The sequence below is a fragment of the Haliotis rufescens genome, unplaced genomic scaffold (assembly GCF_023055435.1).
Source record: "Haliotis rufescens isolate VD_foot unplaced genomic scaffold, xgHalRufe1.0.p SCAF_4, whole genome shotgun sequence".
In the NCBI taxonomy this organism is placed as follows: domain Eukaryota; kingdom Metazoa; phylum Mollusca; class Gastropoda; order Lepetellida; family Haliotidae; genus Haliotis; species Haliotis rufescens.
In genome coordinates this window covers 51,613,524-51,639,735 of record NW_025964112.1, presented here as the reverse complement: position 1 = coordinate 51,639,735, position 26,212 = coordinate 51,613,524, and the positions used below count along the sequence as shown (strand labels likewise).

The window sequence follows — 26,212 nt, the reverse complement described above, 5'->3', positions numbered from 1 at the left end:
TTCCCGTGTTCGTGGGTTTCACCGAAGTGGTAAACGTCTGAGACCTGCATTACTTCGGGCTTTCCTCCCACATTAAGCTGACACGCTGTGATATAACTGGAATACTGTTAAAAGTGGCGTTAAACCCAACTCACTCACTCACTCATCACGGGTAGAGTAGAGAGCCAGGAGATCTGTTTGGTAACTCTGAGTGATAGGATGCTCGATACATCGATGTGCGGTTAAACAGGGTGTCAGGTACGAGATACATTATATTGTAACATATTGTCATGTCACAGTAGGTATTGTGATGCATGTAGAGAGTTACAATACTTATTGATACAGTGGTCATGATGTGGTACATCATCTTCCCGAGGCAAGGGAGATAACTGACTATAAGAGTCCAGTTTCCACCCTTTGCCGAACTAGGCTGGAATTAAGGAGTCATATTTTGGCTTGTCTAACAAGTCTATGCATAGTCCAATCACAATCGCGTCACGAAATCAACATCCGGTTTATAAACTGCCATGCTGAATTCGTCTGTGCGCGATTTGCAAAGCATGTGTACCGTCAACATGCCGTGAACAGAAATTTTTCCAAATCTTTCCATGACTTTAATCAAGGTGCTCACATGATTTGATGCAATTCACAGTGTAAGACCTGTTTTATTACAATATTAACCTTGATTATCGATCAGATCGTCTTCACTGGACTTTGCCATTTTGTTTGAAGCAAATGCATGTGATATGGGAGGTGGAATCTGATTGGTCAATAGGAGGGTCATAGAAGGGACAATACTCGCAATAGCCACTGGTGGTGCTGGGATCGAGCCCAGTAATTCTACTTTTACAGTCAGTTACCTCCCTTGCCTCGGGAAGATGATGGTACATGTGGTCGTACGGTTGTTATGGTATGGTACATATTGTGATACAATTTTCATGAATGATTCATAAAGTGATACAGTTGTCATGATGTAGTGCATGTTATATGATATGGTACATGTGATACAATTATCATGATACTGTGCATATACAATTGTCATGACATAGTACATGTACAATTGTCATGATACAGTACAATTATCATGAAATAGTACATATTATACAATTGTCATGAAATAGTACATATTATACAATTGTCATGAAATAGTACATATTATACAATTGTCATGAAATAGTACATATTATACAATGGTCATGAATTAGTACATATTATACAATTGTCATGATATGGTACATATATACTATTATCATGATCTAGTACATGCTATACAATTGTTATGATATCGTACATGCTATACAATTGTCACAATACATGTGATACGATCTGAGACACAGCTGTCCTGAACCAAGCTAACAGCCACAACACACTAGACATCGTAACACAGCTGACCAGCGTGACAAGTGAAGTGTTTCAGCAGCTGCTGCTGGTTAGGAGGACTCTTGTCTCCATCGTCAGTGTCTGTGATGCTGCAGTGAATATCCTCACACTCACATGTAACTAAACTCACACAACACGGAACGGTAAGACAAACCGCGTCCAAAAACATAAATTGATAAATTGTTTCCATAGGTTTATAAGCACTGAAAACACCAATGCCAGGAAATAAAATATACCGATTTGAAAAACGTTATTCTTTCATTATGTTTGACACAGAAACTGATTTTAGTGTAGATTAAGTGAAGTCCCCAAAGCCGAGATTCATAGTCTGTAGATGGCTTGTGAACTGTATTCTGATGATAAAGAATAAAATCGTGCAACTTTTTGGAAAACAACTGGTTTATTTCACGTAGTGATGTGCATTCTTACACTGTTATCAAGCAACTGATGCGTTATGAAACAGAACAGAACAGAACAGAAATTTTGCAGATGAAAGAGATTTACATCTAAGATTGGTTTAAATACATTGTCAGGTCCAGATCTCATTTCTTTTTGGCCCCAAATAAGGACAGATATGTATGTAGAATGAACAATGTAACTGTTATGTTTGGTATGTGTTGATGTCAACTACTGATGTATGCACCTGGAAAAAAGTTAAGCACCACTTTTTTATTTTCATATATTCCCAACTTCCATGTATCTTTTCAAAATATCTGCATATTATGTGGACCTAATTTTTATAAATATCTACGATACCATTGTTACCTGATAAAAGTTGGTACAAGCACACTGTATGTTTCTCCAGATTGTTTTGGGGACACAGGTGGCTTGTCGTCTAAGGTGCCTCAATTTGCTGTCCAGAGTTGTGTCCCTTGGAGTGCCAGAAATCTATGATCGTGGGTTTGAATCCCGGTTCGTCCTGATTATGTTTAAGGTTTGTCAGCACCATACCTGTGCTTGTGGGTTTCACCAAAGTGGTAAACGTCTGAGACCTTCATCATTTTAGGATTTCCTCCCTCATTAAGCTGGCACACCTTGATATTACTGGAATATGGTTCGGAGAATTGTTAAACGTAGCTCACTCACTCACACATGATATTGACCTCATTGTTATGAAGGTCCAGGATACCATTGTTACCTGATGAAAATTTGGCATGAGATTGTCATACAGACCGAGTCATATCAAACGCAAAGAAGGATCGGAAGCAAATAAAATGGCTGTCAAATCGGAAATGCTAAAGAAAATGTCATCAGATAATCAAATTTAATTTCTGTATTTCAATATGAGTATGTCACAAAAACTAATATTATTCATAAGTATGTTTTTTAAAAATGGTAATTTTATTTAAGAAATTAATGACTAGTGGTAGTTCATTATCGTACAAAACACTGCAGTGTTTTCTTTTTATGATAAACAATGACCATGAGTCGTTTATTTCTGAAATGAGATACCAACATTATGTACATCCTCTTTGAAGATTTTAATAAAATGTACAAGTTTTAAAAATATTTAGGCGTATTTAAATAATGATGACTCCCTGAATACAATCTGACCTCAGCAATGTCGGACAAGTCCTTTTTATGAACAGGGGGGTTAGGTTTGGTATTTCCTGGATATTCTGACAATTTTCCCATTGATTATCTGTACTTTTCCTCCCAATACCGATTGTCACATTTCTTCTACTTCGGACACGATCATTCAGCCATCACGTGTATCTGTGTAGCCAAGGTACATCTATGGGGAGCAACTCTCTAGACACTTCCTTCTCAAAATTAACGTCAAATTTACGATGTCATCAAATTACGAGCACGTGTTGGAATCTCGAGAAATGACGTAATAATTGATAGAACAATGTTTTATCGGGAAATAAACCACGCTCATTCTTCATTGTTCTTTGCGATTTATCGCGTAGCTATCTTATATATAGAAATATATATGTGGTGCTTAAGTTTATTCTTGACCTACATATTCGATAGGTATGGTGAAATTTTTGCATTAGGGCTGATCAGTGTTGATTTATTGTACTAAATTAAAATCACTGGTCTGTTCAAGATAACCAATAGTTTGATCCAGGCTGAATGTTGTATTTGAGATAATCTGTGGACCTCCCAGGTCGACTTACCAGATTTCCAGACCCATGGCAAGAAGGTTGATAGTTTCAATAAATTTAATAAAGGATTCTGTAAAGATTGAGCACTGTTGGCCCAGGGGACTGAGGTTCCACAATTCAACCTCAACACAACACACATGATCCGGTGGTGTGCAGAGTTGCATCCCTTGGCTTGTCAGGATCTGCTGGTCATGGTTCAAAACCAGATTTACCCTCTTAATGATCCTTAATTTTTAGCTCCATAACCATGCTCATGGAATACACCCAAATAATGACCTCTACGAACTGTTTAATTTACATTTCCCTCCCACTTTGGGATCACACGGTGTGATGTTACCAAAATACTGTTCAAAGTGCACAAAACCAATAAGTTTGCATTGACACTATGCAAAATAGGTTCAGTTAGGTCTGTACGAAACACCATGATATTTGTTATTCAGTTGAATGTGTTGCTATTTCTCTGATACGTAATGTGCGTTGTCAGTATTCACTGGTTTCTATTCACTGCATTCCTCCATCACCCGTGAATACTTTCGTCCGTTATGTGATAGTTGTGATGTGTCAATTTTCAGTAAGCAAATGAAAAGAGCCTAGACTTCAAATGAGCTCTACTCCTTACATGGGGGGCACGGGTGGCCCAGTCGTCTAAGGCGCCGCGATTCGCTGTGCAGAGTTGCGTCCCTTGGGCACGCCAGAAACCTATGATTGTGGGTTCGAATCCCGGTTCGCCCCAATTAAGTTTCTAGGTTTGTCAGCACCATACCCGTGCTCGTGGGTTTCACCGAAGTGGTAAACGTCTGAGACCTGCATCACTTCGGGCTTTCCTCCCACATGAAGCTGACACGCCGTGATATAACTGGAATAATGTTAAAAGCGGCGTTAAACCCAACTCACTCACTCACTACTCCTTACATGAATTTGAGGCAGAGTAGATTTAAATCTATGATGTGTGCTCCACAAATTATCACGTTAGAAACATTTGTGTTTGTGCGATGTAAGTTGATATCTCATTGATCAGAGCAATTGGTGGTTTCCCTCGTGTAGAGTTGTGTCCCTTGGGCACGCCACAAACCTCACCCGATTCACACCAATTATGTTTCTAGGTTTGTCAGCACCATACCCGTGCTCGTAGGTTTCACCAAAGTGGTAAACGTCTGAGACCTGCATCACTTCGGGCTTTCCTCCCGCATTAAACTGACATGCCATGATATAAATGGAATACTGTTCAAAGCTGCGTTAAATCCACCTCACTCACTCACTCACTTAGAAATAGCGACTACACACAAAACGGATGTATGTATTAATGGGTGATTAAACGTAGTGTATACAAGACAGTGAAGCACTAATGATGAACATGACCTGCACCGGTGTCCCCAGTCTGTGTACAAACAGTAGGAAAGCATTGTCTCTGCAAGTGTTATTTTTGGATAATTCTTAGAATTATCGGTGCAGTTATATGGAAACCAATACCTGATGATGCTGCAGTTGTCTCCATTAAAGCTATTTGATATCTATGCCTTGTCATGCAAATTTATGCTTCTTCAACTGTATAATAGAACTGTATATTGTACATATTTATTGGAGCTGTCTAGATAACAATGACCATCATCTTGTATTTGTGTCTCATGGTGTTAAAAGAGACTTCATACATACAAATATATTTTACCCCTGTGTATATTTAGGAAAATCTGATGTATAAACTGTATCCTTTTGGTGCTTCTTAGATGGTGAGTAATTATCAATACACTACTGAATCAAATGTAAATTTGCCTTTTTATGTGAAGAAAATGTCATGATTTTGAATATATAGTAAAGAGATATAATGAGAAATCGAAGAATAAAATTATCTCAATGTTAATAATGAGCGCTGGCCTGCTTCTGTGGAGAGAGAAATATTTCCCGTCGTCTGCGGTTCTTTCTCCCTCCCAAAACTCTCTGTAATGTTGCTGCGTGTCCTTCAATTATTTCGGTTTTCGATTATTCTGTGGGGAGGAGGGGGTTGGGGGATGGAGCACAGGAGTGATAACTATGTTGGAGCTTGTCAACTTTGATGACAAAATAATAATTCTCAAAGGAAGTTAAAGAACATCCAATTCTTTCCTATTGGCATGACAGATTAATTATGGTAATATGAAAGAATCAGGTGTTCTTTAACTGCTTTTGAGTAGTATGTTTGCACTGTAGAAAATAATCAAATATCTCACCTAAAGTGAATTAATGAATGAATTTATTATTGAAGTGAGATCAGTTGGTAAACATTTTTATTTCTTAATTCTCCATGTGGATTTGGGGATACTTAGCTTGCTGATGGTTGCTGATTTGACCAGTGAGGGGTGGTGGGTGGCTTAGAGGTTAAAGTGTTGGGTCATCATGATAAAAGTCTGCGTTTGATTCCCATTAAGCATAAATGTAGGAAGCATTTGTAGTTTGTTGTTTGTTGTTTAAAGCCCGAGCTCAGCAATATTCCAGCTCTATGATGGCGGTCTGTAAATAATCGAGCCTGGACCAGACAATCCAGTGATTGACATGAGCATCGATCCACACAATTGGGACACGATGACATGCATCAACAAAGTCAGCAAGCCTGACGACCCAATCACGTAAGTCGCCTCATACGACAAGCATAGTTGCCTTTTACAGCAAGCATAGGTTGCTGGGGAAGCAATTGTGACGCTCCTCCCATGATATTACTTGTATGGGGGCACGGGTGGCCCAGGCGTCTAAGGCGCCGTGACTCACTGTGCAGAGTTGCGTCCCTTGGGCACGCCAGAAACCTATGATTGTGGGTTCGAATCCCGGTTCGCCCCGATTATGTTTCTAGGTTTGTCAGCACCATCCCTGTGCTCGTGGGTTTCACCGAAGTGGTCAACGTCTGAGACCTGCATCACTTCGGGCTTTCCTCCCACATCAAGCTGACACGCCGCGATATAACTGGAATACTGTTAAAAGCGGCGTTAAACCAAACTCACTCACTGTTACTTGTATATTGTTATCAGCGGAGTAAAACGCAACTATTTCTTTCACCACTGATAACATCTCATATTGTCCTATCTGATCCAAGAACCTATCCTGGCTATTGTTTGGTGTGATATTCTGATTTTAAATAAGAAACGTATTTGATGAGTGCTTTGATGATGGTTTGAAGAGTTTAGCAGCAATATTACAGAGAATATACTGGGAGGGGGGTTTCTGTGTAATACTTGTGTTTCTGTTGGTTGTTCATGTCCTATGGAGAGCTTGCATACTAAGCTCGCCAAATTTATTTTAACCTGATCCCTATTTTAATGACCAGAATTACTGTATAGATATGATATGCGAGTGTTTGTGTAACTGTTAAGTTTGTGTGTTGATGCTGATATGAATGTCCAGCTGTGTTTAATCGTTTGATTGGTTAAGAGTGTGTCACCTTCCAACACCATTTCTTAAAAAATTGTATTTTTGTATTTTTTATAACTTATCCTATCTCACACTTTGCATTTCTCATTCTACTTTCACTGGCGATTAGAAAGAGAATGAGTGGCTGGGGAGGTCACATGTTCAGAGCATGTAGGTCGATCGACCCAAATTGATGGGAGGTGACCATGGTGATGATAGGTGTGTTCGGGTGAATTGTTTTTTAGAAGCTGGAAACCTATGTTTAGGCATGTTTCCACTAAGGATCGAAAGAATGGGAAATGCATAGTGTGAGATAGGATAAGAATTATTAATATACAATTTATTGTAAAATTTTCATTTTTAATCTATTCTGTTTCGTTATTCCAATTACCAAGTATAAATTATCGTTTGGTCGAGACGAAATAAGTTCCACATTATCAATGTTAAATGTCAATCATCCAAACCCAAGTCTAACTCAGCATTGATGTAACTATAAATATGAATTAATGATGACATGTTTGTAAATATCTTGAAAAAAGTCAAAATTATCAGCTTTTGTAACTGTACTTTAGGTAATCAATTGATAAAAAACTTCTGTCTTCAATTCCATGTATCACCACAATATGTCTTTTTGAATCCCCTGATCTTTGTCAGGGGCTGGAACTAAACTACCGTATTCGACGTAATAAGCGCCCCGCTCTAATAAGTGCCCACGGCGATATTTGCCAATATATTGGCTAGTGAACAACAATCCCAATTACCACCCTTCCGACTGATCAATGTACACAATTCCTGTACATTTATTCATGTATAATACGCACTCGTGTGTTAAATGCAACCTTAATTACGGGCAATTAAATTCTGTAAAATATATCTGTCGTGTATAATACGCACATACTATTCTTTTGTATCATTTCAGGCTGTCAGCAGAAACCATAAAATTTACGATCTTTCAACTCTTTCACCAAAATGATATTCTAATAAGAGCCCCTTATTTCTAATTTTGAGAGTGCCCCGGGCGCTTATTACGTCGAATACAGTAATCTATTTTAGCGATAAACTAATGTATTCTTGTATCGTCACATTTGTTAACTGTATTGAGAAGACAGAGTGAGTTTTATTGTGTTGGGTATATTTAGTAGAATGTGAAACCATTGTTTGGTTAACGTTCTGAGAAAATAACTATTCTAACAGTCCCCAGCTGCAAGCATGTTTCCAATCACATTCTCTCAGGTATATCACATGATTAAATTGTTTGTATTCTGTGTACTAGTGTGTGTGACATAGTTTGGAAACACGATATCGTATACAGGAATGTGTAATAGTGATCCAAATTTTTGTGTCAACCGATTTCATTTTGTAAAGTAATTTTTTTTATTTTGCATTCTTCAAACACATGTACTTGAAGTTGGACTCATGAAAAGTTATTCAATGTTCAGTTAAATTGTGTTTATATTGTTTTTGAGGATTGTCTTCTGTTAATTTTGCTGGAGAATTGTATATTTTGGTCTAATCTGTCCAATGAAAGATTGAAATGACTTGCTCCTTCCGTAGCGAAGTTTTTGTCCCTGATCGATTTTGAAGTTTGAAATAACTGGCGTGAAGTCATGGATTATTGTTTGCGTGCATTCTTTAGTTGATTAAATTGATGCAAGGATTGTATGTGCAATAACTGTATCTGTTTAATAGTCTTCGATAGATAGACATTGACATCCATATGCTTTCTGGAACTTCTCTGATAGAAATTTGTCACATGAATGACCATACCAACCCCAATCTGTTCATACAGAAACAGATGGTATTTAATTGACATTCATCTTGTTTCAAGTCAGTTTATGGGTCAACTGTTAATATATGCTCTGATTTGAAAACAAGACAATTAGTAAATAGAAATTAGAGTTTGTGGTCTCGTTAAGGTTTGCACCTGTATGGGATTGCAATATCCATGTCTGCTCTTTTAAAATTTCCTCATAAAAAAGCGAAAGTCTATTATATTTTTTGCAAATTGAATTCCTTGTGGAATCTCTTAGATACAGGCTCAGCTGGTCTGGTACCAGTGGGTTTACCAAAGACGGAAATGTCTGTCATCTGTATCATGTCAGCTATCCTTTCGCTTGATTTGTTTGTTTGTTGTTTAACGCCGCACTCAGCAGTATTCCAGCTATATGATGGCGGTCTGTAAATAATCGAGTCTGGACCAGACAATCCAGTGATTGACATCATGAGCATCGATCTACACAATTGGGATCGAGGACATGCATCAATCAAGTCAGCGAGCCTGACCACCCGATCCCGTTAGTCACCTCTTATGACAAGCATGGGTTGCTGAAGACCTATTCTACCCCGAGAACTTCATGGGGTCCTTTTGCTTGAACTCAGAGGTAGTGATGGAACCACAGGAATTGGACGTTCTCTCTGAACATAAGCTACTGTAGTTTATGGGAGAGGGTGTTTGACAGCAGAGTTTCATTTTCATATTAGAATTTTGAAAAGCTGGATCTTGATGCAATATAGACAATGGTCATTGAAGTAAGGCTTGGGGAAAGACTTATTTTAACAGAGCAGACATGTTAGATTTACTGCATTGATATACATCGTCATTTTATTGAACTGTGGTTGTATGATAAGTCATTTGTTTTACTCGTCTTATCGCCAGCCATTATACTAGTTACACTGATCAACTGTGTTCTGTTTTTCTTGTCAAGATATACATGGTTCAACTGCTGAAATGGATACATTTTCTTTGGTGAATAATAAATAAATATCAGTGCTGTCAGCCACTTTTGTTAAGTGGCTGTGCAATCTAATTAAAATCAGATCTTAGTCCTTGCTATCACTAAAAAAAGATCTGAGGACATCCCATTAAGGGTCATGACATGCATCAACCAAGGCAGCAAGTCTGACCACCTGTTCCTGTTAGTCGCCAGTTGAAAGCAATACAACCCATGCAAATACACTCTCTCCCCCCAAAAGGGATACTCTGAAATAACTTCAAATTATAAGAGATTAAATTGCAAGAGAGATTAGTTTCTGGTAATAGTTAATTTACAACGGGTTGTGTTATGGCAATAGGGGTAAGATGGGAAATTTCTAATTTGCTGTTTTTTGATCAACAGCCATGATTTGATGAACATTCACTAATTTAACAAGTCTCCTAATTAGGGAATCTAATCTGTGCTGTTCCTCTTGCCGACATGGTTGGCGGCCAGTGACGTTGATGCACACGGTTCCCTGTCTGGTCTCATAAGTGTTTCATGGGGGGAAAGGTTTGGGCTCATTGATGGCCATGTTGTGCTGCTGGAGATGATCATTGACAATTTGTGCAAGACGAGCATGGGCCTTGCAAGTGGGACAATAAAGGGTGTCGTTAGGTTGTCCTGATAGTCCCTTCCTTACACAATATCAAGTGGGCTTCGCTCAGTGATGCCACCCCACACAATAACCAATCCATCTCCAAATGTGTGGAGAGGTCCCAGGCTGACATTGGCTTGATGTTCATTTCAACATCGCCAGACACAACCTCCCCTGTGTAAGGGACCTGTGAAGAACAGGGGTGTGAAACAGTGAACAGGTCGGATGACTTCTGCCAGTTTCCAGCATGCCAATAGTCTGTAGATGCTGTGTGTGTTGCATACACTGCATTGGTGGTTCAAGGCTCCACAGAGATTGGGAGCCCTGTTGGCCCAGTCGTCAAAGGCGGCGAGTCGTTGTGCAGGGTTGTGTCCCTTGGGCACGCCAGAAACCATTGATTGTGGGTTTGAATCCAGATTATGTTTCTAGGTTTGTCAGCACTATACCCGTGCTCATGGGTTTCACCGAAGTGGTAAACGTCGGAGACCTGCAACACTTTCCTCCCACATTAAGCTGACAGGGCCATGATTTAACTGGAATACTGTTAAAAGCGGCATTAAACCCAACTCTCTCACTCATTCCACAGAGACCTTCCTTGAAAGTGTCAAAATCTGGAACAAAGACATTTCATGATCCCCCCTACTTTTTAAAAGGGTATATCATTTGGGGTCACAGTTCTTGTCAACTCTTCTGCAACTATTCCAGAAACACGACAGTCACCAAAAAATAATCAAGCAAACTAACTAGTGTCTAAAACCCACCCAATCCACAAAGTCACAGTCTGGCCACCCAATCCACTTAGTCACCGAGTCTGACCACCCAATCAATTAAGTCGCCTCCAATGACAAGCATTGGTTGGTGGGTGGGTGCCAATTCAACTGTACGAGGGGTACTCGTTTGTTGGGTTTGCTTGCTTATCTGTTGCAATAGAAGTGAAACTGTCAATGTCAGATTATATTCACAAGTTTTCACCAGTACAATGAACAAAAAACAAATGTTTGTTTTGGGTTGTTTATTTTGCTCTGAACATGTTTTGTCACATTTCCACTGGTTATATTGACTTCAAATATCAGTAGTGCAATCACTTGAAATCACTTCTCTATTTATGTTGAGGCTCAGGCCAGACCAATAATAAATTATTTTTTTTGAAGGAGTTGGATTTCAATTTCTAAATAGAAAAGAATATAACAAAATGCCCTGATTTGACATTAGCTGGGAAGAATCATTAGCTTGCAAACTCCATGAACAGGCCACAGTACTATTAATGATTCTGCTTATGACTACACTCATTGAAATGTGTGGTTGACTGTTGTTCAACACTGCACAGCAGTCGACTTTGTTCCTTAACGCCACACCCCAGTGATTGACACCATGAGCATTGATCTACACAAATGGGATACGATGACATGCATCAACCAAGTCAGCAAGCCTGACCACCTGATCCCATTAGTTGCCTGTTACGGCAAACATGGGTTGTTGAAGACCTATTCTACCCAGATCTTCACAGGTCCACAGCAGTCTGCAAGTAATCGAGTCTGGACCAGACAATCCAGTGATCGACATCATGAGCATCGATCCACGCAATTGGGACACCATGACATGCATCAACCAGTCAGCAAGCCTGACCACCCGGTCCTAACTAATCACCCCTTACAACAAGCATAGTCGCCTGTTACAGCAAGCATGAACTGATGCAGATCTGTTTTTAACCTGGATCAGTCCAGAACTTCTTGTCAATGAGATAAAATCACTTGCGTCTCACAGACACCGGAAGCATTTCAGTACTGTGACCTATTACACACATGTAACTCTTTGATATCATATTTTGGTTCAAATTTTGAAAGATATCTTGGAGACATTTTTTGCAAGACAATCAATTAATGTCCTTGAAGATGAACTGAAGGAAAACTGATCTGGCCGTATCGTCTTCAATGAAGAATACATGTTTATCTATTATAACACAACCACCACATGAACTGCATTTGTACCCAAAGTAGACACTCTCTCGGGATAACAACGTCTTTATGATACCATTGCGACATTTCAGTATAGATCCTTATACGTTTTCTTGCTATACCAAAACATTGTTATTAGAGTAAACTAAAGAACTAAGAACTAAAGAACTAAAGAAGTTGTTATCCCTAAATTGTGTCTACTTTGTCATCCGTCTACTTCTAAGAAATGCCTATCAAACAATGCACTAAGTATCAGTGAGGCAGACTGACGCCGGCATGGACAACGTTCAGTAGACGCATCTCAATTAACACCATCCCCAACTGTTAACATATGGTATAGAGTATAACAACTACCCTTGGATAAATAGCACCTTTAACACTACCAGCTAAACAGCTGCACGTATTACATTACTGATAATCCATAGCTAGCACTGTCTGAAGTGATGCAGGTCTTAGCCATCACCACGGGTATGATGCTGACAAACCTAGAAACATAATCGGGATTAAAAACTATGATAGATCTCTGGCACGACTACAGATACAACTCTGCGCAGCAAATTGTGGCGTCTAAGTCGATGAAAAATATAACTGGAAAGACTTGCTTTCAAGAATATAAATTAAGCTGAAAAGTTATCTTGGCTCCTCAAGAAGAAATTTCCCCATAAATTGAAAAGAAAAAAAGAGAAAAAAGCTGTTCCAAGCCTAAAATAAAATTCCCATCCATGCACATAGTGATTTTACTTCACACAACTCAAACATTTGATCACAGATAGAAAACACACTGATTATCTGATAAATGTATCAATGTCTACCACCTTACGAAACCTCTGTAACAAACATAGTTCATCATGGATTGTATTCACTGATTCAAATGTTCAAACTGATTCATGCTGCCATTGCATCGAAGAAGTGGAAGAAGTCATAAAGAACTCATCACCAACATCAACTATGGACACAAGTATTGATGTTTCAAGTTTGTCATTGCACGGAGAAAGGGACGGTAACAACCATTAGTCCCAAGCCCAATGAAATCTGGAGGACTTGGCCTTGTCTATCACTGATGAGGCTTGACTCGCCCTCTCGTCTTGTCGGTCATACATCCACACATGCACCTGCAACAGAAGAAAACATGTAACTATTTGCCTGGAGGCAGTTGAGTAAGCTGGTGTTTCATGCTGCAGAAGTAAAGCTTCATCCATCATCTGTAACCTGAGCCATGCCATACACACCAGAAGCCAGGTCACAGTGTAACGCCAAGTCAGATACACACAATGGTAGGACACCCACACACAATCTATCTCATATCTCAACTCGGGTACACACAACGGTGCAATGACACCTGCACACAATCTAGATTATGTCTCCCCAACTCGGGTACACACAATGGTACAATGCCACCCACACACAATCTATCTCATATCTCAACTCGGATACACACAACGGTGCAATGACACCTGCACACAATCTAGAGTATGTCTCCCCAACTCGGGTACACACAATGGTACAATGCCACCTACACACAATCTAGCTCATGTCTCAACTCGGATACACACAACGGTGCAATGACACCTGCACACAATCTAGATTATGTCTCCCCAACTCGGGTACACACAATGGTACAATGCCACCCACACACAATCTAGCTCATGTCTCAACTCGGATACACACAACGGTGCAATGACACCTGCACACAATCTAGATTATGTCTCCCCAACTCGGGTACACACAATGGTACAATGCCACCTACACACAATCTAGCTCATATCTCAACTCAGATACACACAAATGGTATAATGCCACCTACACACAATCTAGCTCATATCTCAACTCAGATACACACAAATGGTATAATGACACCCACACACAATCTAGCTCATGTCTCAACTCGGATACACACAACGGTGCAATGACACCTGCACACAATCTAGATTATGTCTCCCCAACTCGGGTACACCCAATGGTACAATGCCACCTACACACAATCTAGCTCATGTCTCAACAACTCGGGTACACACAATGGTACAATGCCACCTACACACAAGCTAGCTCATGTCTCAACAACTCGGGTACACCCAATGGTACAATGCCACCTACACACAATCTAGCTCATATGTCAACTCGGGTACACACAATGGTACAATGACACCTACACACAATCTAGCTCATGTCTCAACAACTCGGGTACACACGATGGTACAATGACACCTACACACAATCTAGCTCATGTCTCAACAACTCGGGTACACACAATGGTACAATGACACCTACACACAATCTAGCTCATGTCTCAACAACTCGGGTACACACAATGGTACAATGACACCTACACACAATCTAGCTCATATGTCAACTCGGGTATACACAATGGTGCAATGCCACCTACAAACAAGCTAGCTCATGTCTCAACAACTCGGGTACACACAATGGTACAATGCCACCTACACACAATTTAGCTCATGTCTCGCCAACTCAGATACACACAAATGGTACAATGCCACCTACACACAATCTAGCTCATGTCTCGCCACTCTGGGCTTCAGTCGGCTGTGACGACGTCTCCTCCACCTGCTTTGTGTAATATCCATCATCAGTCTCCAACACTTTGAATGTCTTGCTTTCCATCACAGGATCTTTAGCTTTGGACTTCCTTTTCTTCTGATCCGCTGACTTGCCTGGAAACAATCCGTCAATATACCAGAGTCCTGACCATGTGTTTTTAGGTTTCTAGACTGCACTGACTAATGATGGGAGATAATAAATTCTGAGTTTTACTACACACCTGCACTATTGTGAAAAAATAACAAATAAATAAGGTGAGGTGAAATGGGGTTTAACATTGCGTCCAAGATTATTGCACTTATATAGCGACGTGCATGCGTGTGTGTGCTTGTACTAGTCCGGACTGATGCCGATTTATAGTGCTAGCTCACTGAGGTACCATGCTGCAGTTTAACATGAATACCCAACTCAGACACAGTATACTGACTCCGAGCCGACCAGTCCTTCTTTTAGTCCCTTAATGCCGAGCGCCAGACAGGGTAACAACAAGTACCATCTTTAATGTCTTTTGTAATGACGCGACCGGGGATAGAACCGCCAGACCTTCCGTTCTCCGGGCGGACGCTCTACCACTAGACCACGGAGGCGGTCTGGTTTGCTCACGACACGGTCCACTGTGTCAGCTCTGTAGGTGACCCGTGAAGATACGGGGTGGAACACGTCTTCAGCAACCCATGCTTGCTGTAAGAGGCGACCAACGGTATCGGGTGGTCAGGCTCACTGACTTGGTAGATGCATGTCATCATATCCCAAATGCGTGGATCAATGCTCATGTCAGTCACTCGATTGTCAGGTCCAGACTCGATTATTTACAGACCGCCATCATATTGCTAAGTGCGGTTTTAAACAACAAACAAACTATAGTTTTCATTTGTTGTTTGACTCCACTCTCAGCAATATGACACCGGCCTGTAAACAATCGAACTCTTGACGGGACCAGACCAGACAATCCAGTGATAGATGTGAGCAACTTTTATCCACCAAGCCTGATACCGATCCAGTTGGTTGCCTCTTACGACCAGCATAGGTTTCTGGGGGCTAATTATAACATGAATAACTATGCTTAAAAAAGAATGGGAACCGACGTGCGTATATAATGCCACAGAATTCCTACAGAGGGCTTAAAGACATTAAGCACAGGGTGCTAGGGTACAAATCTAACCCAGGATAGTCTCTTACAGCAAGGATGAGGAAATAATGCCCAAGACTTCCTATAGAGCCAAGAGACAAAACTGAAGCAAAAACAAAGAGAGAGCCAAGCCCTCTGACGGACGGACGTACACTGTCAGCAGCTCACCTTTCATCACTTCAAACTTTCGGACGAGATCCGATCTGTCCAGCAGATTCTCCAGATCTTTATTAGAAATGACATTCTTCTCACTACCCTGCACAATCGCTTCGTGATCTCGCGACCTCAACAACTCCAGAAGCTCCGGGGCACTGATCGGCTTCAGGCTTGTGCTGAACTCGTTCATACCTGTCTTGAACTTCCCTGTATAAAAAGACCAGACACTAGAGCATTGTACGCACGGACATAATAAACAAGAGACAGTATGTGTTGATGATTAGTGCTGGGTATTGGTCTGTCGTTCACAGTAGTCCTCAATATTCCTGCTATAAACTGGCACGCTATAACCAAGCAACTATATATCCAACTATTGACATAACTTCTTTGAGTGGCATTTAGAAGTTGGAATGGTAACTAAGTCAAAATTGTTATGGATGATCATTTGCTTGATAACGGTGCTAGAATCTACACCTAAACGTTGCCCAATTGTAATAAAGAAGTTGCTCATCCATAACAATTTTGACTTAGCAATTATTGACATATTGCAACTGTTTGCCCTAAAACTGTACAATATCTATAGGAATTATAAATAGCCAATGGTATTGTCGGTAGTAGCGGGATGATACACTGATGCATCGCAATTATTTTAAATCTCAATACAAGTATCCATCACAGTTGCACACTAAGTAAAGAGAATCGATTCTTATCTTCAATGTATTCTTTATTAAATTTTACACTAAACACTAATTACTAGTGAAAATGAGTAGTGAAACCGTAAATATTTTCATCTATTGCGCCATACTTGACACTGCCAACAGTATATTGTTTGTGTGCCAGGTATTTGGCCATCCTCTCTATGAAAAAGATGGCTTACGCACCACATATAAGAGCACATGCGAGTATTGTGATATGTATCTGATCGCACAGTTGGGGTATCGTCCAAGCCCTAATTGTCAGTAGTATGTATAACAATCAATAGTTTCAATAGTCTCAAGTAGTTATAAATAAAACACCAGGAAACTGTTTTTACAGTAACATTTCAAACGTGCCTGTGTGGTTGTTTAGCAAGGATTATGACAAACTCAGATATACTACAGTAAATCTGTCATGGCATCACAATTAAATAAAGTAATATAAAAGAATCGGGTGGTCCTGACTTGTTGTTAGTAGTATGTGTTCATGTGCAGATGTAGTTGCCATTATTTCTCCGTCAGTCTATCACACACCTGACTGACCACTGGTCGAACATGCTGAACTACTCCCGGACATTGGGCAAGTGACATCTTCCCAGGCGAGGGACTGAACTGACTGTTAAAGTCCAGTTTCCACCCTTGCCAAACTTGTCTGGAATTTCCACGCTCGAGTTGTGTCCTATGTCCCTATTATATCACTTGCATTTGCTTCAAACAAAATGGCAACGCCCAGTCAAGACGAACTGATCGATGATCAAGCTTTATACTGTACTTACCTCACTAAGTGCATCAAATCACGTGAGCACTTTGATTAAAAATATGAAAAGATTTGGAAAATATCTGTCGACACCCAGTTGACGGTACACATCCTTTGCAAATCCTTTGTGTATGATGAGGTCCTACCTTTGTGTATGAGGTCCTACCTTTGTGTATGATGAGGTCCTATGTGTATGATGAGGTCCTACCTTTGTGTATGATGAGGTCCTACCTTTGTGTATGAAGAGATCCTATGTGTATGATGAGGTCCTACCTATGTGTATGATGAGGTCGTACCTTTGTGTATGATGAGGTCCTACCTATGTGTATGATGAGGTCGTACCTTTGTGTATGATGAGGTCCTACCTTTGTGTATGAGGTCCTACCTTTGTGTATGAAGAGATCCTATGTGTATGATGAGGTCCTACCTATGTGTATGATGAGGTCGTACCTTTGTGTATGATGAGGTCCTACCTATGTGTATGATGAGGTCGTACCTTTGTGTATGATGAGGTCCTACCTTTGTGTATGATGAGGTCGTACCTTTGTGTATGATGAGGTCCTACCTATGTGTATGATGAGGTCGTACCTTTGTGTATGATGAGGTCCTACCTATGTGTATGATGAGGTCCTACCTTTGTGTATGATGAGGTCGTACCTTTGTGTATGATGAGGTCCTACCTATGTGTATGATGAGGTCCTACCTTTGTGTATGATGAGTTTTTCAAGCTTCCTCTTGGCTGCTGCTCGTTCTACAATCCTCTGGTCGATGGTGTTGGCAGTCACGAACCTGTACACCAGCACCGGCCGGGTCTGACCGATGCGATGGCATCTGTCCTGGGCTTGCAGGTCACACTGGGGGTTCTGAGGAACAACACAGAGTGGACAATCAGGAATCTGTGATAGTGGCACAACTAATACATGGAAATAAGATACCCTTTCTTTCCAGGGAACAGCTAGTTTTGATGAGAAAGGACCATCGCTAGGCACTTCTTTGTCGTAAGATTAGGAGTAAAGCAGGATAAGTAAAAAATATCATGTCTGGTGATGCTTAATGGCAAATTTCACATTTTCATTTCAGTTTGTAATAGCGTTGTCCATTCACCTGAAGCGATACGCTGTAGTTTTTTTATGAACAGAAAGAGGTTGATGAAACCATAACCTTTACATAAGCCGACCCCTTTCTACAGAATCTTTTTTCTGGTCCTCAAAATTCAGCTTATCTACGGTCATATACGGTAGTTACTATTTCGACTACACACTTCAGATGATATGAGTGGAGTGTCTCAATTGGACTAATGCAAAAACAAAAAGAGACTTCATTCCAGTTTCATCAAGAAATATGCAACGGTTTTGGAGTTCTCCGGAAGAAATTTGGGCCCTAATACATATTGCAACATGTATCTTAATATAGTTCACCATATCGCGATATATGGCAATACTAGTTACATACCAACCCTAAAATTAGCCCTTGTGAATTTATTTATTTTCAGGATTGGCACTTTTGTATGAATTATTTAAGGAAGAAATCATATCTTCGTATTATCTTGAAAATTCATAAAAATACGAACAATCTTGGACAGTGGGCAGCTACACCCCGTAAATGATAATGTGTGGACCAGGCAACCCACTGATTCACAGTTTAAACAACGATCAGGGTTGACATACAGTCACACTGTCAGACCACCCAATGCCAGATCTTACAACAAGAGTGACATACTGGGAGCCTATTTTTAGTCATTGTTTAGTCATCAGCGTGAAATTATGTTTAACAGCCTTAAACATATTGTTCATAACATACCTGTTGATGTACACCTACTGTTATATGGCAATGCAGATCACGTTACAGAAAATGAAGCTATATTTAAGGCAGTACAACATGATATACATGTATGTACAACTAAAAGATTTGTGTAAAGAATCTCTCTTTGTCTGTCTCTCTTTGTCTGTCTCTCATTTTATGTCTCCTCTACAAGCATCAACCCAAGCATAACTACATTTTGCTTTTCCCTTGCATCATGCCTTGTCATAATAAATTATGAAAAGCCAAAAAGGAAACTGTCCTGCCCTCAAAGCAGAATAGCTCTCTCTCCTGCTGTATGCATACATATTGAATTTGAAATTGTGAAATTTTGTAAATACCAGGGAGAGGGCATTCTAAGTTGGAAGAACTTGTCCCTCAATCCCGTTCACTCCTTGTGAATAAATGTTTAAATCAAACCTATTCTGACTGAGGTGCAAAGTAAAAAGTCGATATCAGAACTTACCCAGTCACTGTCGTAAATGATGACAGTGTCGGCTGCTGTCAGGTTGATGCCAAGGCCGCCGGCCCTCGTGCTCACCAGGAACAAGAAGACATTGGGGTCCTCATTGAAGGTCTTGATCTGAAATCAGACGTCATGAAATAAATAAATATTGCATTCAAATTTGGTTAATAATGCACCACTGAGAAATATTCCAGCTGTATCCCAATTGCGTGGATCGATGCTCATGATGTCAATCACTGCATTGTCTGGTCCAGACTCAATTATTTACAGACTGCGGTCATGAAGCTGGAATATGGCTGAGCGCGCCGTTAAACAACAAACAAACTAACAATTATTCAGCTATATGATGGAAGCCTATAAATAATCAACAATAAAGACCAGTGATTGATATTATGAGCAATATCCCACACCACAGGGTACGATGACATGCAATAAACCAAGTCACCGATTCTGATCACCGGACCTATCAAGATGCCTTGTACACAAACACAGGTGCCTGGGGACCAATTCCAACCCAGATTCCCTCCTTCCTCAGAGGAAAATCAGGAAACAACTGACTACTGTTTGACAAACGATATACTCTTGGTAGGCAACAGGACAAGTGTTGCAGAAGAACAGATGCTAGCTAAATATAAAACATTCAAGTAAGTTTCACAACTTGATATTGCGAATATTCGTCCAAATTTTGTCTTTTAATTCTTAAAATAAAACTAGGGGACACATTTCTTATTATTAACAGGTTACTTACTGATCAGGGTGCTGTTCCACAAAGCGATCGTAGCGCTAAAACTGTCATAATCCTATGTAAAAGAATCGGGATAATGTTCGTCTTAACCCTACGATCGCACTGTGGAACAGGCCCCTGGATTAATGGTTTTTTGCTTGCTTTTTATTCCCATCATTTCAAATACAAAGTATACATGGAACATGTTACATTAAGATCAGCATGGTATATATTCAAATCGCCTTGTTGTACATTCAGTAGTTTGTTTCTCTAGTACATCTGGTAGATCTATATATAATGTTTCTATACAGAATAACAGACAAATTGTAATATATAATCATATCTTGGTATTCTTGAATAATGTGTGGAATGAAGACCAAAAAGAGAAATATTTAGCTTGTTTACAATTTGAGAAAGCAATAGATCTTGTAGCTTCATAATATTTAATTGTACAGGTGGACAAGTTCATTTGCTGAACTCAAAGATGTCAACCCTAATTGAAGCTTTGGAGTAATCAGTGGGGGAAAAAGAAGAATAATTTCATGTGAAAAAGAGTAATAATAACAGCAACATAATGGAGGTTTCCGCTTTGGCTCTTTCGTTAGACCTAGACGTCCGTGAAACACGTGCCAAAACTCTACACATTAATAAAATTTGGTAGCCAGTAATTTTGATAAGACAAACAGTATGAAAAACATTTTCATGACAGCATGAACCTTTATAGACATTCTTCTATACATTAACAAATTTAAAGAAAAGACAAAGAACCAATCTGACACATGCTGGCAGATCATTTTTGCAGACAAGTTTGATTTCTAATCCTGGTTGCAGAAGCTTAGACTCTAGGCCAGCCATGTGCATGGAGGCAACCATTACCTGTTCTCCTCGATCTTCTACAGACCGCGACCCATCTAGTCGGCAGTACTCATAGTTCCGTATCTCACAGTAGCTCTCCAGGATGTTCAACATCCTCGTCATCTGACTGAATATCAACACCTGTAGCAACACAATCAAATCTTTTGTGTAAATGACTCAAAGCGATGTGTCTACTAAATGTTGCTGGGGACCCATTTTAAGATGGAATCCCAACAGTGCTCGCCTTGTACAATCAGCAAAGGTTGCTAGGGACCCATTTTAAGACGGAATCCCACCAGTGCTCGTCTTGTACTATCAGCAAAGGTTGCTGGGGACCCATTTTAAGACGGAATCCCACCAGTGCTCGCCTTGTACTATCAGCAAAGGTTGCAGGGGACCCATTTTAACACGGAATCCCAACAGTGCTCGCCTTGTACAATCAGCAAAGGTTGCTGGGGACCCATTTTAAGACGGAATCCCACCAGTGCTCGCCTTGTACAATCAGCAAAGGTTGCAGGGGACCCATTTTAACACGGAATCCCAACAGTGCTCGCCTTGTACAATCAGCAAAGGTTGCTGGGGACCCATTTTAAGACGGAATCCCAACAGTGCTCGCCTTGTACAATCAGCAAAGGTTGCTGGGGACCCATTTTAACACGGAATCTCAACAGTGCTCGCCTTGTGCAATCAGCAAAAGTTGCAGGGGACCCATTTTAACACGTAATCCCAACAGTGCTCGCCTTGTACAATCAGCAAAGGTTGCAGGGGGACTATTACCCTTACCCTGTGCCCCTAATGGGCCCACCTCGTAGCACCAGGGGGCAAATTCTAACCCAGTCACATCCTACCTTATGTCCCCTCCTCTTCAACTCCGGCAGCAGCCTGTCGAGCATCAGCATCTTCCCCGAGTTTTTGACCAAGGTTTCGTCTGCTATCAGGTGACCTGAGGCTGCATCTATAGGATGCTCCAGGAGATAGGGGTGGCTGCAGCACTTGCGGAGCTGCATCATCGAGTTCTGCATCTTGATGTTGATCTCCGCCTTCTTCTCCTTGACTTTCTTCTTGTTTGCAGCGCTGGAACACACAACATCAATCTCATTCAAATCTGATCTTAGTTCTAACTACTGCTACAAAAAGATCTGAGGACATCCCATTACAGGTCACATCAAAATGATCTCTCATACGACTAATCAGAACATCACTTACAAGATCGTGAAACTTATGTGTTTTCAAAATAAGCAACATCCAAAGGTTGACACAGGGTAGCGAACACTAAGATCTGATTTTAATCAGACTTGGAAAATATATTAGGTACGCGTGCATTTTACACTATCCAATACCTACATAATACCTTGGACAAAGTGTAGAGGCAAGTATTATACAAGTTAAAAAAAATACAGAATATTCTGTGAATGTCATATGTTTCATATTGATCAGGGTATTAGGAACCAATGTGTGAAATCTTTGTATTTTCCAGGCAACAAAAAATTACATGCATTCTTACATTTTTTAGAGATGGGTATTGGAGGTGCATCACAATATTTTACAATGCACAAGGCTGTAAACTTCTGAATTCAGAAGCAATTTGAAACACCCGTGAATTGAAGTTCATAAACGGAACAAAACAAGATGCTGGTACAACATAAGGTTTACTAATTAAAACAATATGCAGGAATGCAGGTCCCGGATTCACGCTCTGAGTATTTGGCAAGTGCATAACATTAAACACATGATAAAAATCGCTATTCGAAATCACCCGAAATGCCAAGCATAACAAAATGATATTGTGATACATTACGTGAAAAGAGTGAAACTCAATTCACCAATATACCAGTAATACCCCACATTCTCAGACAAATGTTTCATGCAGTCATATACATGAATGTTATAATCTCTGTATTGTCCACACTTGCTAATCTAACAGTGTCTAAAATATTTAAAATATTGTCCTGAATCTAACGGGGTCACAATCATTCTTTGAGCCAGTGAGTATGGTTTTACAGCACTTTTAGCAATATTCCAGCAATATCACGGCGGGGGGACACCAGAAATGGGCTTCACACATTGTACCCATGCGGGAATCGAACACATGTCTTCGGGGTGACGAGCGATCACTTTAACCACTAGGCTACCACACCGCCCCTCATTCTCTGTTTGTTGTTTAACGCTGCACTCGGCGATATTACAGCAATATTACAGCGGTCTGTAAATAATCGAGTCTGGACCACACAATCTAGTGATTCACAACATGAGCATCAATCCACGTAATTGGGATCAGATGACATGCATCAACCAAGTCAGCGAGTCTGAACACCCGATCCTGTTAGTCGCCTCTTACAACAAGCATAGTCGCTTTTACATGGGTTGCCGAAGACCAATTCTTCCCCGGATCTTCACGGGTCCTAATGGACATTGAACAAAGCTGAACACATACCTCCTCTCCTCCTGGGCATCAATCACTGTATGTACCCAGGACTCCAGATCCTCCTCGTACGCAGCCTTCTTGTTCTTCTTGGGACCCTCGTCCTTTGGGTCCTCCACCATCATGTTATAGTTGATCTTATTCTTCGTCGACCGTCTCTTTGGCCGACCTCTAGCATCTGTCTCCACTGGTGCTGCATCTTCCTGTTGGGAATTTAAATTTTTTTGTTCACTTCCTCAAAACCTATAGCATAACGTTCCCTAAATGATCAAATAGCATTTTCCAAATGTGCAAGATACCCGTGAAGAACCGGGGAAGAACAGGTCTTCAGCAACCCATGCTTGCCGTAAAAGGCGACTATGCTTGTTGTAAGAGGCGACTAACGGGATCGGGTGGTCAGGCTCGCTGACTTGGTTGATGCATGTCATCGATCCCAATTGCATGGATCGATGTTCATGATATCAATCACTGGATTGTGTGGTCCAGACTCGATTATTTACAGACCGCCGTCATATAGCTGGAATATTGCTGAGTGCGGCGTTAAACAACAAACCTACCAAACAACCAATGAGCAAGTCCTTGTGCAAACAGCCGTGGCTGCAAATATTTGGTACTAATCATGAATGGGTTTTACTCAGGTTTTGTAATGTCTGTTTTATAGAGCTACCCCACTAAGATACTATGTCGCAGTTTAACATGAATACCCTACTCAGACACAGTATACTGACTGTGCCAACAAGTCCTTGTTTTATCCACATAAAGCACTAGGCAGGGTAACAACAAGTGCTATCTTCTAACATCTTTTCGTATGATGCGGAAGGGGGTTGAACCATCGACCTTCCTCCCTCTGGGTAAACGCTCTATTCACTCGACCGGAGGCGGTCTACAAGTTAAGTATGCAAGTCTACTCATTAAGTATTTTCAGATAAACCTGCATAATTTAGAAGAAAGCATGAATTGTGGTTTTCTGTCAGTTACAATGTAACCACCCAATCCTCAGGTCACTCTGTTCTTATGACAAGCCATATGTGCCAACCTTCCCAATTTACAATTGTGAGACATCAATATGTCTCTGATGTAGATTTTGCAAAATGCATGCTTTTGACTTTAATTCAACAAAATAAACATACATTCTTGTGAGGTGTTTACCCATATTGAGGATTACATCTGAAGGTATGTCCACCGCCGAACCGTCTGATACAGATACATTAAGGAATAATGCAGGATAACTAATGTTTTTTGGCATAATCTAAATATTTTTTACATTTGGATACTTATCCTGCATTTCTACGTCTAAGGGCCCACTTGTGGCAGACCTGCCTCCCCATTGTAGCTTCAGAAACTAAATTTATTACAGGTGGAGACAGTAACGTGGTGAGACGTGACGTCACTCTGGACGATCATGTCACAGCTGTGTGAGTGGTCCTCAGACAGCAATAGACAACCTTTTGGAAACAATCTTTTCTCTTCAGTTTACCATCGTAAGGCGCTGTCTCTCTCGAAAGGTAAGCAGTAAATACATTAAGGAGTAATGCAGGATAAGTTAAAATTTGGGACAGTAGGCAGCTATACAGGCCTGCGATGCAAAGAATCGCTTCTGAACTGGAAACCCAACAGGGGTGAGTGAGTGAGTTTGGTTTTACGCCACTTTTAGCAATATTCCAGCAATATCACAGCAGGGGCAACCAGAAATGGGCTTTACACATCATACTCATGTCGTGAATCGAACCTGGGTCTTTGGCGTGAAACCCTACAGGGAACAGGGTTACTATACAAACATCCCATTAAACACCTACATATTTCATCTGTATCTTGTCCATGATGGTCTTGTCCACGATGCTGGAGTAGTAGTCCTTCTGCATCGTGGTGAGCGGCGCTATCACCATCACTTCCCTCTTCGGAGGAATAAGCAGCTCAACGTCGGACTTGAGACGACGCAACATGAATGGAGTCAGAATCTGACAACAACAAAAGGTCACAAATGACTTGTTTGTGTTTCGGTATATTGGGTAAAAGAAACAGAAAAAGTTCTGTATTTATTTGTATCTTTTGACCTAAAATCTGCACAGAAATTCATTCACAAATAATGTTTCCCCTCGAAATCGGTTGACATATTCCTGTATCGCAATACAATTTTGTTGCCCTACTAATGACACACAAAAGATATATACTAGAAAGGTGTTTGCATAAAATTGACATTTTATGCCTTTTCACACAATAAACCTGCATATAAATACAGACAGCCAACATATTGATCTACAAAAAATAGTTGCTGATGACCAATCAGAAATGCAATTGTTTGACGTTCTTGACAAAAAAAAGATAAAAGTACTGTAATTAAAATGATTATCAAATCTTACAGTACCAAATACCCCCTATTATACGACCCCCTGTAGAAATCTTCAAAACTGATGTCAACTTACATACCCTGTCTATACTGAATATACACCGTCTATACTGAATATACCCTGTCTATCCGAATATACCCTGTCTAAACT

General features: G+C 40.4%; 1 protein-coding gene across 1 annotated transcript in view; it reads right to left on the bottom strand.

Annotated features, from left to right (window-relative positions):
• Nucleotides 1-12,031: 12,031 nt before the first annotated feature.
• Nucleotides 12,032-26,212, bottom strand: part of LOC124150811 (lymphocyte-specific helicase-like) — a 32,972-nt gene continuing 18,791 nt past the window's right edge. The window contains exons 14-22 of the mRNA XM_048382103.1: nt 25,511-25,672; nt 23,727-23,917; nt 22,141-22,366; nt 21,314-21,433; nt 19,714-19,830; nt 18,151-18,310; nt 16,008-16,202; nt 14,654-14,823; nt 12,032-13,263 (exon numbers count right to left, since the gene is read on the bottom strand). Of these exons, the coding sequence (XP_048238060.1) occupies nt 14,666-14,823; nt 16,008-16,202; nt 18,151-18,310; nt 19,714-19,830; nt 21,314-21,433; nt 22,141-22,366; nt 23,727-23,917; nt 25,511-25,672 (1,329 nt within the window). The 3' untranslated portion in view covers nt 12,032-13,263; nt 14,654-14,665. The remainder of the gene's footprint in view (nt 13,264-14,653; nt 14,824-16,007; nt 16,203-18,150; nt 18,311-19,713; nt 19,831-21,313; nt 21,434-22,140; nt 22,367-23,726; nt 23,918-25,510; nt 25,673-26,212) is intronic.